Here is a 19,458-nt window from a genome sequence, read left to right as displayed (position 1 = left end):
ATATATATATTAGGTGGTCCAAACTATATGGTAAAAAATATAAGTAGTAATATATTGCTTCCACAAGCCTTAAAATTTTCCCATTTGGTTCTATATAGATAAGGTCTGTAAAATTTTATTCATATTCATTAACATTTAGAGGTCAATCCATTTTGTATTATACTTGTAGTGTAGGACTGAATTTTCTTGCCTCAAGATGATAGTTCCATATACACAACACATTATATTGGGTATATTTCAATGTATATAGCCTAGTTGCCTATTTGAAAAGGGCAAAGAGTCAAGTATTGAGTCAGGGACTGACAATGACAGGTTGAAAACAGGAAACACAGAGACATGTTAATATTAATCAGATGGAAGGCTTTATTTCATTTATAACTCATCAGTTCTACAATTATTTCATTATCAATCTAGTAGTATATTTTGCTGAATAAAGACAATGTGTTTATCTAGCCCCTCGAAAAAATCCTTATTACGCATTAAATGGAAAAAAAAGAGGACATTGGATTGACCTCTAAATATGCTTTTCTTAAATGATCCAATTTTTTTTCTGGGATGCATTTTTGTACCCCTAATGGACAAAAATAATCTCCTCCACCTCCACTTCCTTCTCTTCTCCGTTCTCCTCCTCCACCTCCCACTTCAAATGCACATCATCATCATCATCCAGGAGCCTTCTACATACACACCTCAAAGTAAGTGAACTTTTCTACCATTTTTGTTGAATTTAGGCAATTTTCGGTGAGCTGGAACCAATTACCCAAAAACCCATTGAAACAATGGTTTCGGCTAACGAACAACCTGCTGGAACGGATTGTGTTCGTTAACCGAGGGACCACTGTATTAATATTATTACATTATCGCCCCCCAGGCCCCGATGCGGGTCAGTGACCTGTGCCCGGGTGGGCTAATCCCTGTGTAAAAAAAAAAAAAAATTTAGGGGTTCGGGATTGACGGTTAATCCGAAAGTCGGTTGATCGAGGTTTTACTGCATATATATGCAAGTAAATTACTGTAGGTGCGCGTGATCCAGGTATATGCTGATAACCACAAGGAAAAAGACGTATGAGAGCGCCCAGTAACACCAGCTGATGGATGGCACGCCTGGTAGAGCTGTACTGATAGCCAGTACCAAGCTGCCTAGAGCAGCATTTCTTAACCGGGAGTCTGCGGACACCAAGGGGGCTGTAGAAAGCTGCTAAGGGGTCTGTGGGATAGCAGGGAAAATTTATTGAATCAGCCAAGTTTACCATATACAGTGATCCCTCTGTTAACGAAATTTCGGTTAACGAATTACCTTCCATAAGAATTTTCAATTCAGTTAACGAACAAAAATTCAGTTAGCGAAATTTTTACGAAATCATCTCAACATGTTTTTGCTTGCTCACCAGTTGGAATATTAGTTCGCCAATACAGTAATCGGTTCTAGCGCTTAAATTCGTTCCCATTTGAGTAAATATCAAGAAGGTTGTACTATTCAATAATTTTCCAAGTTTTATTTTAAAATTTTAGTCATTTTAACACTTATTTAACATAATTGCAGTACAGGAAACTAGTTTTTGGAGCGCCAATTAGCCACTTGACTCACCCAGCAAGGCGTCAGTTTGTATCTCTGGTCAGTGGAGGTAACATCTTGCTTGTGGCTCTCTTGAACATAAACTATTTTTACGTTTTTACAGTACAATTATTGGTCATTCTGAAATTTATTTTACATATTGACAATATATAGTGCAGTGCAGTGTTGATTTAAAGAAAATCTTGAATTACACCTAGTGAACTTAAAATTTTATTGGTGAAATGACGGCATGAAGCATGGGGTGATTTTTCTTCCACCCCCACTTCCTTCTCTTCTCCCTTCTCCTCCACCCCCACTTCTAATTCCCATCATCATCAACCAGGAGCCTTCTACATACACACCTCAAAGTAAGTATACTTTACTGCATTTATTTTTACTTTGTATGTAATTTTCGGTGATCTGGAACCAATTACCCAAAATCCCATTGAAACAATGGTTTCGGTTAAAAAAAATTTCGTTTAACGAACGACCTTCTGGAACGAATTGTGTTCGTTAACCGAGGGACCACTGTAGTGCTTCCGTTTTCTATAATACAGTATATCTTTCACACACCGTGTATTCGAATGAGATGTTCACTCTGTTTGTTCTTAGTGCTTGCATGTGTTTTTGAGAGAAACAAACAGCTACCGACTGGGGGGTAGGGGGGTGTGCCATATAAATATGTCAGCCCGGAGTGGGGCCAGTATAACCTCTGCTGGGTGTCTCTGGTGCTGAGTGCGTAGGTTGCGAGGCTGGAGACCATCTGTGTGGTAGGTGTTCACATCATGTTCGTTTTCATCTTGTTCGGTCATCATGTTATAAATGGATATACTGTACTTATTTGACCCATAGTAATTTAAATTCACGATCGATGTATTCAGCCATTGAGCCACGAGTCAAGGTCATGGATTCATGATTGGTGTTATTGAGACTTCTGAAATTTTTGGTTTGATTGCACTATAACAGGCCTTATGTTTTTTTTTCCAGACTGTGCTTTTCACCAGCTGCGAAGAAAATGGACAAATTTATTACTCAACCATCCTCATCAAAACAAGAACTACGAAACCCACAGAGAGACGAGTCAAAATCTTCAGATGATGAGTCAGAGGTCACATCTGTTGTAAGCTCTGCTCATGTTAGGGAGCCAAAAATGAGAAAATATGATGACATTTACCTTAACTATGGCTTCGTAGCAAGCCCAGCAAGTAAAGGTGCTACCCAGCCACAGTGTGTTCTTTGCTCTCAAGTGCTGTCCAATGAGAGTATTAAACCCTCCAAGTTAACAAGACATTTGCAGACGAAACATGGCAATTACAAGGATAAGCCAAGAGTATTTTTTGAGCGTAAGGCAAAAGAATTGCATGGTACACAAGTCGGGATGAAGGCCACTACCACTGTGGATAAAAAATTAGTTAAAATTACATACATTGTGGCTCAGAAAATTTGTCAACAGAGGATGCCTCACACAATCAGGCAAACTTTGATTACGCCCTGTACAATTGAGATTGTTGGGAAATGCAAGGGGAGGAGAAAGCCAAGGCACTGGTAAAAATACCAATATCGAATGACACTGTAAAATGCTGCACCTCATCTATGTCTGAGGACATACAGATACAGTGTACTGCAAGTCTCCGTGACAGTGTTTGCCATCCAGCTGGATGAAGCAACAGATGTGTCCAAAATGTCACATCTACTGGCGTATGTGCGCTATGAGTGGGAGAAGGAGATAAGAGAAGACTTTTTGTTTCGCAAAGATATGAGGATGACAATGGCAGGCAAGGAAGTTTTTCAAAGTCTGGATGATTTTACGAGGGATAATAGCATCAACTGGACAAACTGTATCGGAATATGTACAGATGGTGCTGCAGCAATGACTGGCAGGCACAAGGGAGTTGTGCACAGAATAAAAGAAGTTGCTCCTCATGCCATTTCAACTCATTGTTTTTTGCACAGAGAAATGCTCGCCACAAAAGACATTGAACCTGGGCTTTACACGGTTATGAACACTGCCATAACCATCGTGAACTTTGTTAAAGCAAGAGCCACAAACTCCAGATTGTTCACTGCTCTATGTGAGGAAGTGGGCACGGACCACCACTCCCTGCTTATGCATACAGGGGTGAGATGGTTGTCTCATGGACGGATGTTCACACACTTATTCAGCCTGAGGGAGGAGCTGTGTACATTCCTCTCGGAGAAGAAGCCTGATCTAGCAGAGTTCTTGAATGATGAGAAATGGCTTGTTCAACTCGGCTATCTTGCAGATATATTCAATGAAGTGAACAAGCTGAACAAAATGATGCAAGGTGTAAACACAAACAGCATTTCCCAGTACGAAAAAGCTTAAGTTGTGGAAAATTCGTGCCTCGTCAGGAATCACTGATATGTTCGAACAGATGCATGCGTTCATTCAAGAGAGAAACATGAATTTCAGTGTGATCAAACCTCAGGTAACATTACACCTGTCAAAGATGTTAGACAAATTCAACAATTATTTTCCTGAACTAACTGAGGAGCAAGCTGCTTCTTGCCAGCAGATTGTAAACCCCTTTACTGAGAACATTGAGATGAAGCTTCCAGAAGCCTCACCATCCCAATTATTAGAAGAGCTCATTGACCTATCATCTGATAGCACCCTGAGAGCTCGTTTCAATGCAATGCCACTGGAAACTTCCTGGGCTCATTGTGTTGATGAATTTCCGGTATGTCATGATGCAGCAATGAAGGTGTTAATACCATTCAGCACCACCTATCTGTGTGAGGCTAGCTTTTCGGCCATGACAGCACTGAAAACTAAACATAGGTCAAGGTTAAGCATTGAAGATGACATGCATGTCTGTTTATCAAAGATATCCCCGCGTATTGAGAACATTGTTGCAAGACACCAGCAGCTTGGATTTGGTGTCTAATGATCAAAATCCACAGGGATTATAAGTAAAATTTTTAGTTGATTTATTTAATGCCACTTTATTATGATCATGTTTCAAAGGCGGTTAAACATGCTTGTTATTGATCAAGCAAACCTCTTTCCTCTTTCAACTGTTTTCAGAGGCCATTTTTGCTGTATCATGTTGTACAATTAGAAAATCCAGAGTGAGCTTTTATCTAATTTTTGTGTTGAAATGTCACTTCATAGAATTCTACCATGTTTCAAAGGCAATTAAACTTTCTTGTTATTGAGCAATTAAATATTTTGTTTTGTCCTCTTGCAAATGTTATCGGGGACCTTTCGATTTGTATTATGTTTGTACAATGAGAAAATCCACTTTTTGGGAAAAACACTTTTGAAAAAAAATAAACACTTTATGAGAAAAACACCTTTTCGATCATTGTAACAAAAAATGTGGAAGATATCATATCATTCTATCTAAGCCCCATACCAAGGGGGTCACGGGAATATTTTACTGGATGCAGGGGGTCCGCGGAGGTTAAAAGGTTGAGTAACCCTGGCCTAGAGCATAGGAGAGACCGAAGAAAAATTAACCTTTTTCCACAGATGTTAAAAGTTAAAACCCTGAGCAGGGGAAAAATTACAGTAGGTCTGGTGTTCTTAGGTAATTTGAGTAGGAAATCCTCCATCCTCTCCAATTTTCCACCTTGCAACATAGACAATACAGACCCCTGCCCAACCTGGTATTTTGGTCCAATTAGTAGGGATTCGAAGAAGTTTACTGTGCAGTATGACTCAGGTTCTGAAGACACAGAGTGACAACTCATTAGTTTAAATTTGTTGATTACAATAATTCCAATCAGCGCTAATGGCTGAAGTTAGATGGGTATCTGGGGCCTTGATCTAGAAGATGAGTACAGTTCACATATTTTACAGCAGTAGAAATGAATGAAAGTCAATGAACAAATGGAAAAGTGTGTGAATTTGTTCATTTACAGCACCCCTGCATTAAGCAGGAAAAAGCCTTGAAAGTGTAAGTGAAAATATACATAATTTATAACTCCTGCCTAATTTGCAGAGTAAAATAAATTGATGTACAGTATATACTGGGGTATAAATCTATCTCATCTATAACCCAACCCCTGACTTTTTTTATATACCTGGTGTATAATTTGACCCCTAGCTTTTGATAAACACTAGGTATAATCCTAGACATATTTTGTAGCAACACACCAGAGTTTCTTTAACATATCTTGATCACCACCACAACTGTAACAACAGCTGATGCTATGAACAATGTTACCAATTCTGAAAATTACCGTAATTCCTACCAGAGTTACCAACTCTTATCTGTAAATTTTGCTAGATCCGCCCCCAAAAGAAGCTTTAACTGTACATTGTAACATCAATATTTAAATTATAGGCATTTAAACAGTTGTAGGCGGGTCGTAGGGGTGGGTGGGCTGTTTGTAGGGATGGGTGGGTGGGTCGTAGGGGTGGGTGGGTGGGTTGCAGGGAGTTTTGATTACAATACAGACATACTCTGATAACCGGAGCATATAGGGACTGTGAAGTCATTGGTTAGTGAATAAATTGTTATCAAAACAATTAATTCCATAAGAACATAACAAATTTAGGGGGTTAGGGGCCAGCCAGCCACCCTCCAAAAACTCCCTTCTACCCTTGATATATTTCTGTCGTGCACACTGTCAAGCAAGAAAAGAAAGCAGACACATAAAGCAAGCATAATAAGCATTAAATAAGGATTATAAAGCATAAATTGAGACTTATTTACCTGTGTTGAGGATGGCAGAGACAGTCTAGGGTGGCAAGTCCAAGTCTCCACCAATATATGCTGAGCCATTACCATTCTTATTTTGCCTTATTACATCACATCAAGCTGTCCCTCCAAGGGGAACTATCACTAGGGTGTTTAGCCATGATTGCATAACACACCAAGTCAGAATTAACGAAAAATTCAAGTCTCTACCAATCTTTGCTGGTCCATCACCACTCTTATCATAACTTATCACATCACATCAAGCTGCCCCTGAAGCTACCACTGGGGCGTTTAGGCATGATCGCATAACACACGAAGTCATAAACAACGAACAAACACAAAGTTGGAGACACATGGTTATCCGGTAAGTGTAAACAAGTGTAGAGGTGGGAATGAGTCAGAGGCAGCATGCAGAGCCCTCTCGTAGCAAGAATTTGTACACACTACTGCCCGCCAAATTCAAAACAGTTCTACCACTCCTCCTCAATCATTGGATCTTCGGGGCATCACCGAAACTTGCGGAGTATTTCCCCGATATCTAATCGTCGGCTATGCAAATCAGCAGTTAATGGGACGTCGGTTTTCAGGGTATACCTGTCCTTAATACATTACATCCTAGATCACAAAGACTTAACAACCCAACAAATTCATCAAAAGGATGACTACAACATAGCTGGGAATGTAATGACTCATATTATTATGGAATCACCATATTCACTGAAGCAACCTCAAGTGAAAGTAAGAGGAATCCTGTACAAATTAATGTTTAAATGCAGTGGCGGCGCCAAGAGGTGGCTTTGGGGGCTGCAGCCTCCCCGTAATATCCATCAGCCCCCCCACCAAAAGCCACCCCAAATGATAATAATGAGCTTTTTTGGAATAGCCTTCCAAAGAAATTTATCATACCTTGCAATTCCGCCACAGAACAGAATTCTTCCACCACAAGCAATCCAGATGTTGTGCAACTTTTTTCTAGCACAGTTGTGCACAACATGTATATGAAGAAACAGAGAGAGCTCGACTCTTCAAAACATCAATAATTTAAAGAGGCTATCAGACACAAGATGGTCCTGCCAGGACAAGGCTTGTTCTGCTGTCAAATATCATTGCCAGCAATCTGTGCAGCCCTTTGGACATAATGAAAACTTCAAATGCACATAGGGTAACAGAAGCAAGGGCCCAATACAGTCTCATTGATATGTCATTCGTAATCAGTCTTACAATGATGAAGACTTTACTGTAAATCACTTAGTCAGTCTGACCACCTTCAGTCCCCTCACCTCCAGCTGGCTTCTGCTATGGATCTTGTTAAGTCAGTCCTTTCTGACCATTAGGATAAACACTGTGATAATTCATGACAGGGTATCTGGCAAGATGCAGTTCATTTGTGTGAAGCAGCTGGTATTGATGTTCAACAATAAAAAGTGCGACACCGATCTCAGTCACGCCATTTACAGGAGTTTGCTGTTGACTGACTGTCATAGACAAGTTAGTCAACGAATTAAACTAACGATTTTCAAACAACTCATGAAGCATACTAAAGGGTTCCTCAGCACTGAATCCTCAAGATGCTTCATTTCTAGAGATATCTTGTATTCTGGAGATGGCATTTCACTATGGCATCAAAGAGGAAAATTTACATATTGAGCTTCATCAAGTACGACATCTTCTTGAGAGAAAAAACAACAGGGTCGTACTATCATTTCTCCACTTGAATTTGCTACTCTGCTCAAACCATACCGTGATGCTTTCATAGATCTGTATAAGCTGGTGTGTATCAGTGTGACTTTGCCAGTTAATTCTGCAGCATGTGAACGCGGTTTTACCTGCCTGCGACTGACAAAAACTTACTTGAGGAACAGCAGTAGTGATAGCAGAAAAAATGATATTGCAGTTATATCTACAAATTCGAAAAGAGCCAAGAGTCTGAATGTTGAAGAGAATATTGATGCTTTTGCTTCCAACCACAACCGAAGAATCACACTGCTATAACTTTTGTTTTCAGTTACCCTGAGCCTTTCAGCTGAGAGTAGAATGAATATATTATGTTCATGCTGCACATAAGTTACTTAAAATTTCTATCATTTATATTTCAAATAAATTTCTTATTCATTATTTTGATGGCTTGCATATTGATGTATAATTTCATTATGTAATTATTGTTCTTATTCTTTTGTATGTACAATTGCATGGTTTCTCAATCTTACGTAAAGTGTGAATAAATGCATCTTCAGAAAACTGCTATATTTATTGATATGTAATATACATTCAAAGTACAGTAGGCTCTCACCAATAACGTTTAACAGGTGCCTGAAAAACACCGTTATTAGAGAAAACGTTATTTGTGTGACATTAAAATACATGTAAAAAGGGTTTATTGGTGCCGCTGCCACAAGAATTTCACCCATTTTTTCCCCTTGAAGCCCTCCTAACACTTTTTGTTAGCTGAAATAAAAAGAATTGCTATTCAATCATCAAAATAAAGAGTTTGAGTAATATAACACTTAGTTTTTGAGGTGCTTGGTGTGACGATTGTTCCATATCTGAGGGCCACTAACACTTGCACTGTCTTTCATTCTACAAGCTAACCATTTCACAAGAAAATGCTCTGTTATCACTAACAACCTGTTTCTATCGCCTTTATCATTCATAGCTCGCCTTGCATTTCCATCACTACCGAAATATTTTTAGCCAGCACAATACTCTTCTTGGTCTCCTCTAAGTTCCTCTTAATATTTCGCACTGTAGACTCAGGACAGTTCAATTTCCTCACTTTAAAAGTTCCCAGTCATTCAGGTGGCAAATCACTCCCTCCACCACCTCCCTTAGCCCCCACAGGCAAAAATGCAGAAGCCATTATTGATCACCGACCCTAACAACCACTGGTTATAGTGGCGAAAATCTCATACGTGGGCGCAGCGCTGTATTCCACTGAGCGTGAGTGAGAGTGAGGTGGAGTGGACAACTACGTCATCAACATGGCAGCAAACAAATGCTATCATTGATGCGCTCGGACGCTTCCCGCGAAATTTCCGTTATTCAAGAGAATCCAGACGTTATTATCGAAAATGGGTATCTATTGTAACTTACTGTTACTGTCGAAAACGTTATTGTGGAAGTCGTTATTGGCGAGAGCCTACTGTAGTGTGCTTGCTCTGCAAATGCAGCTTTGAAACAAGTCTCCTAGCCCCCTCTTCCAACCAGATTGCCACCCCTAAGCCCCTCCTATATAGAAATTCTGGAGCCATCGCTGTTTAAATGTCATATCACTTATAAATAATTAATCAACCTTTGGATAACAAGCACCAGTCTTGTATTCAATACACAAGAAACTCATTATTTTTTATTTTTTTACAGGGATTAGCCCACCAGGGCACAGGTCACTGACCCACATCGGGGCCAAAAATGTAATAATAATAATAATAATAATAATAATAATAATAATAATAATAATAATAATAATAATAATAATAATAATTTCATAGTAAATAAAATTAGTAATGAAAAATAAAAAATAAAATAATAATAGCAATAACAACAACAACAACACTGATGATAATGATAATAATGATAATGATAATAATGATGATAATAATAATAATAATAATAATAATAATAATAATAATAATAATAATAATAATAATAATAATAAATACAAAAATGAAAAAAGATCAATACTGTAGGGTCGGGATATATCGCGACTATATATAACGATTTTTTTATATCGCGGCAGGAAATATTTCAAATGTACCGCCATGGCAGACAAATGGGTTATTTACTCACCAGAGGCGCCAATGTGGCTGCTCTTTCACGCTCGCCCACTCAGTCTTTCTGAACGAGTGACGAGAATACAGCCGACTCTGCAGCAGATTACAATTTCTAAAGTGAGTGTAAATGGGTTGCTAGTGACGTGAAAAGTGAAGTGAAGAAAATGGAAAGCTTAATGGAAAAGGTTTAATACTGTAACTAATATTTTTGTTGTTTGTTTATGTAGGTGTGGGATTGTCAAGTGAGGGTGGCAGTGTCCGAGTCCGGTGTTCCCAGGATGGTGCGTCAGCTGCCAAGTCTGGTGTTCCTTGATATTATATACAGACATTGAAATAGCCTGTTGTTCCCAAGTCTACTGTTCATTGGTGCTTTAGTTAGTAAGAAAATGTACTCGTTAAGTCAGGAGTAGTCACTTTTTGGGGGCCTCCAGAACCTAACCCTATTTTCCCCCACTGATTACATGTAATTATATATCGCGATTTAGGATATAGCGAACATGTTGGACCCTATCTCGAGATATAACCCGACCCTACGATAGTAAGAAACGATATACTGCATGTATGTTGTATTGTCAAAGTAAGAGAAACAATTGAAACCCTGCAATTAAATGTAAATGAGGCAGAAAGTCAGATGAGCAACCTGGGACTTGGTCACAATTTTCGTGATGCCATATGGCAGCAGGGTCTACCATTAGACAACACAATATGCTTCCTATCTCTTCCCAGCCAGTAGTACTTCCCTGTTTGATAGCTGCCTACTACCTACTAGTTGTGTCTATATGATATATAGACACAAATAAGATTATGGACACTTCAAAGAGCCTTTATATAATATCAAAGGAACTACACAACAGACTACAGTAATCACTAATATTTTCTAGTTTTCCTCCAATGAACCATCAAGAAATCACTGTCACTCACCTGCACAAAAGTGAGTGGAGAATACCGAGGGAAGACAAAGCTGTGCTCATCAGTGGCTGTTTCATTACTACCAACATCCTGTGCCAGCTGCAGGTATGTATTTAACCAACAGTTGGAGGTAATTGGGGAGAGGTCCCAATTTAATTTCTGCAAAGATTCAAATATATACTATACAAGGTGAACTGCAAATTGTTATTTTTGGTAGTATATTAATTGGAATTAATTGCATGGAATAATATTATTTTTTTTTAAATTACTCATAAAAAGAAAATGACCACTAGTAGGAAACAATAAACTGATCTGAAAATTCTAAGATATTGTCATAGGCACTGTGACTGAAATGATGTGATACAAGTTATCCCACAGTAGACCTTTGCCATTCACATATTTGCGATTCGTGATTTTGACGATTTGCGGTAAGCATTTCCCCTAATATGTCATGGAAGCCACACATCCACAACATTGCTAAAGCTGCCTCTCAAAAGCTGGGAATGCTGTACAGATGCCATAGCTACTTCACTCCTGAGCAGTTGCTTCAAGTTTATAAGGGATTCATTCGACCTAACTTAGAGCACGGCTCTCATATCTAGGGTGGTTCTTCTTCTGTCCAACTGTTAGATAGGGTGGAATCAAAGGAATTTTGTCTTATAAACTCTCCTCCATTAGTTGATAATCTCTCTTCTCCTTCTCTTCACCTGCAAAGTTGCTTCACTCTCTCTCTCTTTTACAGGCAAGGTTTGGTGGATTGGCATCCTGTGTACCGCCAGCAAGGCCGAGGGCTCGTAACACTCGTCTTGCCTGCAGTGACCACCGTTTCTGTGTGGATGTCGGTCACTCTACAATAACCCGTTATAGTACATCCTTCTTTCCCCACACAGCCAAACTGTGGAATGCTCTGCCTTCTTCTTTGTTTCCATACTCTTACAATCTGTCTCACTTCAAAAAGCTGGTTTTCCAGCATCTTTGTGGTGTAGATTAATGTACAGCTGCTCTCCGACTTACGACGGGGTTAGGGACCCAAATCCAGGTCTAAGTCGAAAATGCTTAAATAATACATAGAAAATCTAAAATGGGTGTCTCTTTTTCTTCTCAGCACCACAAAACTCTCACTTTTAAGCTTGCCAGCCATTTTAAAGTGAATTACAAACGAAAATTTTGTCAGTACACAGCGCAATCACTAACGTTGGGACTCGAAAATATGCAACTTGATAAAATTTTGGTACGACTGAGGCGGTCGTATGTCCGGGTGGTCATAGGTCGAGTACAGTCAGTTCTGCTATAACAAGATAGTTGTGTTCTTGTAAAACATCTTGTTATAGAAATTCGCGCAATAGAAATAACAGGGCTTATGGAGAAAATAGGGTTAGGTGCAGATTACTCGAAATCGAAAAAATTTAGTAGTTAGCCTAACACAAAGGATAGCACAGTCTAAATAAATGTTACATTCATATCTATAATGAAATCATACAGTAAAAGTAACACTTTACCTTGAAAAAATATTAATATAACTTGATAGTGGAGAAGGGTGATTTTGAGGTTGATAAAATCGAGCTTCTCTTCAAGTGTTATAGCCTTTCTTTTACGATCATCACCGGGAATGCGATCACCAAAACGCTTCTTGGAGATATTCTTCTTTTCCATATTCACAGTTAACACCACAAAATTGGAGATATAGTAAGCAAAAATCGCGTTACAGCAAACAAGCATTCGCGTTTTACAAATATCGTTCTTCTATTCATAAATAGCGTTGGAGCCAATTCGCATTGTAAAAACACGCGTTATAGTGGAACTCACTGTGTGTGTGTGTATATATATATATATATATATATATATATATATATATATATATATATATATATATATATATATATATATATATATATATATATATATACACACACACACACACACACACACACAGTATAGTCTACATTTACGCGGATTTGGTTTACGCGTTTGGTCATTTATGCGGCACCTTGCCAGAATGAAAATTTTAAGTTACGCGGTTCATTGCATCATTTACGCGGGAAGCGGCGCCTGGGGGGTGCGCATTAGGTCGCTCTTACGTTATCGCTGACGTCATATGACGTATCGGACTGTGATTGGGCCACGCATCCTTACCTCCCTCCGCCGCTAGCTGTGATTGGTCTAATGTAACATGACGTGCCCTGCCACCAGAGGGAAAAAGTCGCTGACCTAGCCGGGCCAGACTCATTGTTCTCAGTTCTCCGCGTATACTATTCTCTCTTGTGCCCGCTATTCCCCTCACAATGGCTACCTGGACCAAGCCATGGTTATGTGAAGGAAGTCATCGAGTTGGGGGAGAAAATCAAGCCATCAAGACAGTTGGAAGGACTCTGTTGGCGCCGACATCAGGTCACAAGAATGTCTACAGACCAGCTCCCACAGTACCAGATCTAAAGTTAATCTATATGTTGACTCTTATGTTTCTTAAGTTTCTTTATTGAAAGCTTTTGTCAATCAAGTGACCCACTCCCCGATATCACAATATGTAACTTATCATCTCTGTTCATTGTATATTTTCAGCCTTTGGGCTGCCATGTTTTCTTAATAAACCGTTAATTATTATTATTATTATTGTTACACACACACACACGGTGAATTAGTCGTTTGGGGGAGGGGGGGGGTGGTATGTCGCGGTCACTTTTATCCCCAGACGACTTTCTCAAACCCGGAAAAATTCCTTATCTCCGGAATCTTTTCCGGCTACTGCAAAAAGTTTCCTAGTGTTTAAACTAGACATCTTGCACACACAGACACTGGCCCACTTCCCCAGAATGTTTCTGGGTGCTGAGGATGTTTTCCTCGAGTCTAAACTACCCCGGAATCAGTAAATGCTGTTCTAATTAAGTTAGACACTCCAATTCTTTACTATAATAATCCAGAATACAGCTCCTACTACCTACTCGACTTACGACCACTCGCACTTACGACCTACCTCAGTTGTACCAAAATTTTGTCAAATTGCGTTTTGAGTGCCAACGTCAGTACACAGAGAAAATTTTCGTTTGTAATTCACTTTAAAATGGCTGATAAGCTTAAAAGTGAGTTTTTTGGTGCTGAGAAGAAAAAGAGACACCCATTTTAGATTTTATATGTATATTTTAAGCATTTTCGTCTTACAACCATTTCGACTTACGACCTGGATTTGGGTCCCTAACCCCTTCATAAGTCGGGGAGGAGCTGTAGTTTATCTAAAAGTTTAGTAAAATTAATATACAGCTAGACCCCGACTTACGACTACGTGGACTTACGACCGTCGGGACTTATGACCGCCGCAGATTTTTTATTAATTTTTTTTTTTTTTTTTTTTCAGATGACACACGCATTTTCTATACCAAAACGTTTCCAGTTAATGTAGTCTCCATGTATAATCAGAAAATTATGGGGGCCCCATGTGCATTCAGCTGACTACATTAAAGGTTAAGTGCTCAGTCACACTGCATCCATTCCTTATTATTTATTACTTTCACTGTACTGTATCCATTCCTCATTATTCATTACTTTTACTGTACTGTATTTCATTGTAGATTTTTTATTAAAAAAAAAAAAAAATTATCTATTTTTTTTTTATCTGTCGGACTTACGACCTGGATTTGGGTCCCTAACCCCGTCGTAAGTCGGGGTCTAGCTGTATTTGAATTTTTTTTAAATATTTATAATATGGGAGTGAATGAAGCTGTGTGTTACAGCAAAGACTGGTATTTTCCACTACCATGGAGCTGTGGGGGATTAGTGGGTCTCATGTACCTGACCTAAAGTAATGTCAGGTGGAGGTAGGGTGGGGGATTATTGGTTGCATATTACTGGCCTTCTGATGGAATTTCAGGTCACCCTTTCTTGGCTGGAGGATTAGTGGGTCTCATGACCTGAAGAGGTCTTGAATAAACACAAAATCTAAAATATTTTTAGAGAGATTGTGATAAGTATTAAGTATAAATGAGCAAAGTTGTATCCCTTCAACATTACATTACATAACATTTTAAAATATGGAGTGAGAAAGCAGAAAGGTGTGGGTGGTTAGAGAGATGGAGTGGAAATGAGTGTTGCCAAGAGCTCCTCAACAGCTGATAATTAACTCGCTACCACACAGTCACACACACACTTATGTGCGATATACAATAAGACCTTCACTCCTTATGTCTGCTGTCTTAACTCCCTTGTTAGGGGTATGTGAGTGGTGTCAGTTGAGGACTGATTGTAGTTTGATGAATAGTAGTGACAATTGTAGTACGCTACAATTCATTAAACGACTGTCACTGACGATACAATATTACTTATTTATTATTTAATACCACAACATCACACCCAGACACCCTAACACACTCCCATATTGTGTGACATAAATTTATGCATGGTAAACTACATGGTGTTAAATTAAAAGATCAGCTGATGAGGAGCTTATCACTTGGCAACACTGGTGCATGTTATCACTCCTTTCCACTCCATCTCTCTAAACACCCACACCTTTCTGCTTTCTCACACCATATTTTAAAATATTATGTAATGTATTGTGATAAGTGTAAGTATAAAAAATACTGTATTTTAGCTTTCATGTTTATTCAAGACATCTTCAGGTCCTAAGACCCACTAATCCCCCATCCAACAGTGGGTGATGACATTGTATCATAAGGTCAGTAATATGAGACCACTAGTACCCCATCCTACCTCCACCTGACATTGTGTCAGGTCAGGTCAGGTACATGAGACTCACTAATCCTCCACAGCTCCATGGTAGTGGAAAATACCAGTCTTTGCTGTAACACACAGCTTCATTCACAACCATATCATATAGATTTTTAGTTTTTAAATACATTTATTTAACCAAACTTTAAGATAAACTACAGTATTCTGGATTATTTTAGTTAACAAATGGACTTTCTAACTTAATTAGAACTGCTTTTACATACTCCAGTAGTTTAGACTCTTAGAAAACTCCCCAGCACACACAAACATTATGAGGATGTGGGCTAGTGTTTGTCTGTGCAAGATGCACAGTTTAGACACTCGTATTTCCAGTACAGCTAGACCCCGACTTACGACGGGATTAGGGACCCAAATCCAGGTCATAAGTCCGACATAGATAAAAAAAATATATATATATATTTTTTTTTAATAAAAAATCTACAATGAAATACACTACAGTAAAAGTAATGAATAATGAGGAATGGATACAGTACAGTGAAAGTAATAAATAATAAGGAATGGATGCAGTGTGACTGAGCACTTACCTTTAATGTAGTCAGCTGAATGCACATGGGGCCCCCATAATTTTCTAATTATACATGGAGACTACATTAACTGGAAACGTTTCGGTATAGAAAATGCGTGTCATTTGATAAAAAAAAAAAAAAAATTAAATTAATAAAAAATCTGCGGCGGTCGTAAGTCCCGACGGTCGTAAGTCCACGTAGTCGTAAGTCGGGGTCTAGCTGTAACCCGAAATATTTCCGGAAATGGGGGATTTTTATGGGTTTGAGAAAGTCGCCTGGTTAGCCGGAAATCTCTCGTCCCCAGAAGTGCTCTGCACCAATTGTTCCAACTAACGGGAATATCACTGTATGTTTTACTTAGGCCAGATGGGAAAAGATCTTATAACTGGACTTAAACAGCATAAATATAAGTGTTAGGACAGGCCAGGAATCTAATACCTTGTTCATTCATATGAGTGATAATAAGCACTGCATTGACCGGGATAATGCCTCCCCAATATTACCTTGTAATTCAATTGTCAGAAGGAACATTATAGAATCTAGTCTCATTAAACATACCAAATCTGTCTACATGAATTTGAGTAATGGCATGTACCAAATTATCCAATTTGTACATGCCATTACTGAAATTCATGTTGACAGATTTGGTATGTTTAATGAGATTAGATTCTATAATGTCATAAACTGAATTACTGTATTAGGAAAGTTGGAATTGAAATATGAATTTCTATGAAAATATGCATTTACAACATTTACAATGCTTTGAATGTGTTAAAATGCTCTTTATATCAACTTTAAATTACTCGATTTAAAAACATCTGACCTAAAATGTTTATAACTACAGTGACAAGATGAAAAAAAAGAGAGAATTAAAAAGGTGAAAGATAATGAAACTTGCAGAGCAGTCAATTCTTACCTGCACACAAGGAACCTTGGCCAGCTACTGAATGTGAACATACCTTTAATATGACTAGCTCCTTTTCTAGAATTTCATTATCCATGCATGCACCATCAGTCACATAAGCAAATTCTGACAGCTTTGGTGGGTAAATTTCTTCTATTTTTGCTGCTATGAATAAACATGTTATACCTGAAAAATCGAGATAAATATAAATTCATGGACATTCATTACACCAAGAAGTACAGTACCACAAGTACAACAAAATATGATTAATGCATACAATAAATTCACCAAAAGAAACAGGTAACAATGTCATTGTCCCTATAATGCTGAGGTAACAATATAAGCCTCCACTACAAATCCACACCATCTCCACTAAACATACATATCAACACTGAGCAAAGTAAACATCCACATCATTTCCACTAAACATCTACATTTCCATTGTCTCCACTAAACATCCACATTATCTCCACTACACATCCACATCATCTCCAATAAACAAAGTAAAGATCCACATTATCTCTACTTAACATCCACATCTCCACTACATATCCACATCGTCACTGAACAAAGTAAACATCCACATCATCTCTACTAAACATCCACATCTCTACTAAATATCCACATCATCTTCACTAAATATCAACATTATCTCCACTACACATCCACATCTCCAGTACATATCCACTAAACATCCACATTATGTCCAGTAAACATCCACATCATCTGCACTAAACATTTACATATCCACTAAACATCCATATAATCTCCACTACACATCCAATAAACATCCACATCACTACACATCCATATCATCTGCACTAGACATCCACACCATCTCCACTAATCATACATAACACCTCCACATCCAATAAACGTCCACATCACTACACATCCACATCATCTGCACTAGACATCCACATCTTCTCCACTAAACATCCACATTATCTCCACTAAACATCCACATCATCTCCACTAAACATCCACATCATCTCCACTAAACATTTACATCATCTCCACTAAACATCCACATCATCTCCACTAAACATCCACATTATCGCCACTAAACATCTACATCATCTCCACTAAACATCCACATCATCTCCACTAAACATCCACATCATCTCCACTAAACATCTACATCACCTCCACTAAACATCCACATCATCTCCACTAAACATCCACATCATCTCCACTAAACATCTACATCATCTCCACTAAACATCCACATCATCTCCACTAAACATCCACATCATCTCCACTAAACATCCACATCATCTCCACTAAACATCTACAACATCTCCACTAAACATCCACATCATCTCCACTAAACATCCACATCATTTCTGCTAAACATCTACATCATCTCTACTACACAGCCACATCATCTCCACTATACATCCACATCATCTCCACTATACATCCACATCATCTCCACTAAACATCTACATCATCTCCACTAAACATCCACATCATCTCCACTAAACATCTACATCATCTCCACTAAACTTCCACATCATCTCCACTATACATCCACATCATCTCCACTAAACATCTACATCATCTCCACTACACATCCACATCATTTCCACTATACATCCACATCATCTCCAATAAACATCTACACATCTCCACTATACAGACACATCATCTCCACTAAACATCCACATCATCTCCACTAAACATCCACATCATCTCCACTAAACATCCACATCATCTCCATTACACATCCACATCATCTCCACTACATCATCTCCACTACACATCACATCACATCACATCAACCACTATATCTACATCATCTCCACTATATCTCATCTCCACTTCACATCACCTCACTTCATCACCTCCACTATATCTATATCATCTCCACTTCACATCACCTCCACTACACATCCACATCACCTCCCTATATCCACATCATCTCCACTTCACGTCACCTCCACTATATCTACATCATCTCCACTTCACATCACCTCCACTATATCCACATCATCTCCACTTCACATCACCTCCACTATATCCACATCATCTCCACTTCATCACCTCCACTATATCTACATCATCTCCACTTCACATCACCTCCACTATATCCACATCATCTCCACTTCACATCACCTCCATTATATCTACATCATCTCACTTCACATTCCACATATCACATCATCTCACTACATCACCTCTATATCACATCATCTCCACTTCATCACCTCCACTATTCCATCTCCACTTCACATCACACTATATCACATCATCTCCACTTCACATCACCTCCACTATATCTACATCATCTCCACTTCACATCACCTCCACTATATCCCATCATCTCCACTTCATCATCACCTCCACTATATCCATCATCTCCACTTCACATCACCTCCACTATACATCATCTCCACTTCACATC

At 38.7% G+C, this 19,458-nt stretch overlaps 1 protein-coding gene across 2 annotated transcripts in view; it reads right to left on the bottom strand.

Moving 5' to 3' along the window:
- LOC121880154 (G1/S-specific cyclin-E-like) overlaps window positions 1–19,458 on the bottom strand; it is an 84,230-nt gene that overhangs the window by 13,818 nt on the left and 50,954 nt on the right. For both annotated transcript variants that reach the window (XM_042387290.1, XM_042387364.1), the window contains exons 7-8: window positions 17,107–17,237; window positions 10,914–11,060 (exon numbers count right to left, since the gene is read on the bottom strand). In XM_042387290.1, the coding sequence (XP_042243224.1) occupies window positions 10,914–11,060; window positions 17,107–17,237 (278 nt within the window). The remainder of the gene's footprint in view (window positions 1–10,913; window positions 11,061–17,106; window positions 17,238–19,458) is intronic.

This window comes from Homarus americanus, unplaced genomic scaffold (assembly GCF_018991925.1).
Source record: "Homarus americanus isolate GMGI-L3 unplaced genomic scaffold, GMGI_Hamer_2.0 scaffold51859, whole genome shotgun sequence".
NCBI classification, from domain to species: Eukaryota; Metazoa; Arthropoda; class Malacostraca; order Decapoda; family Nephropidae; genus Homarus; species Homarus americanus.
The sequence above is the reverse complement of the archived record's forward strand: the minus strand, read 5'-3'. Positions and strand labels throughout refer to the sequence as shown.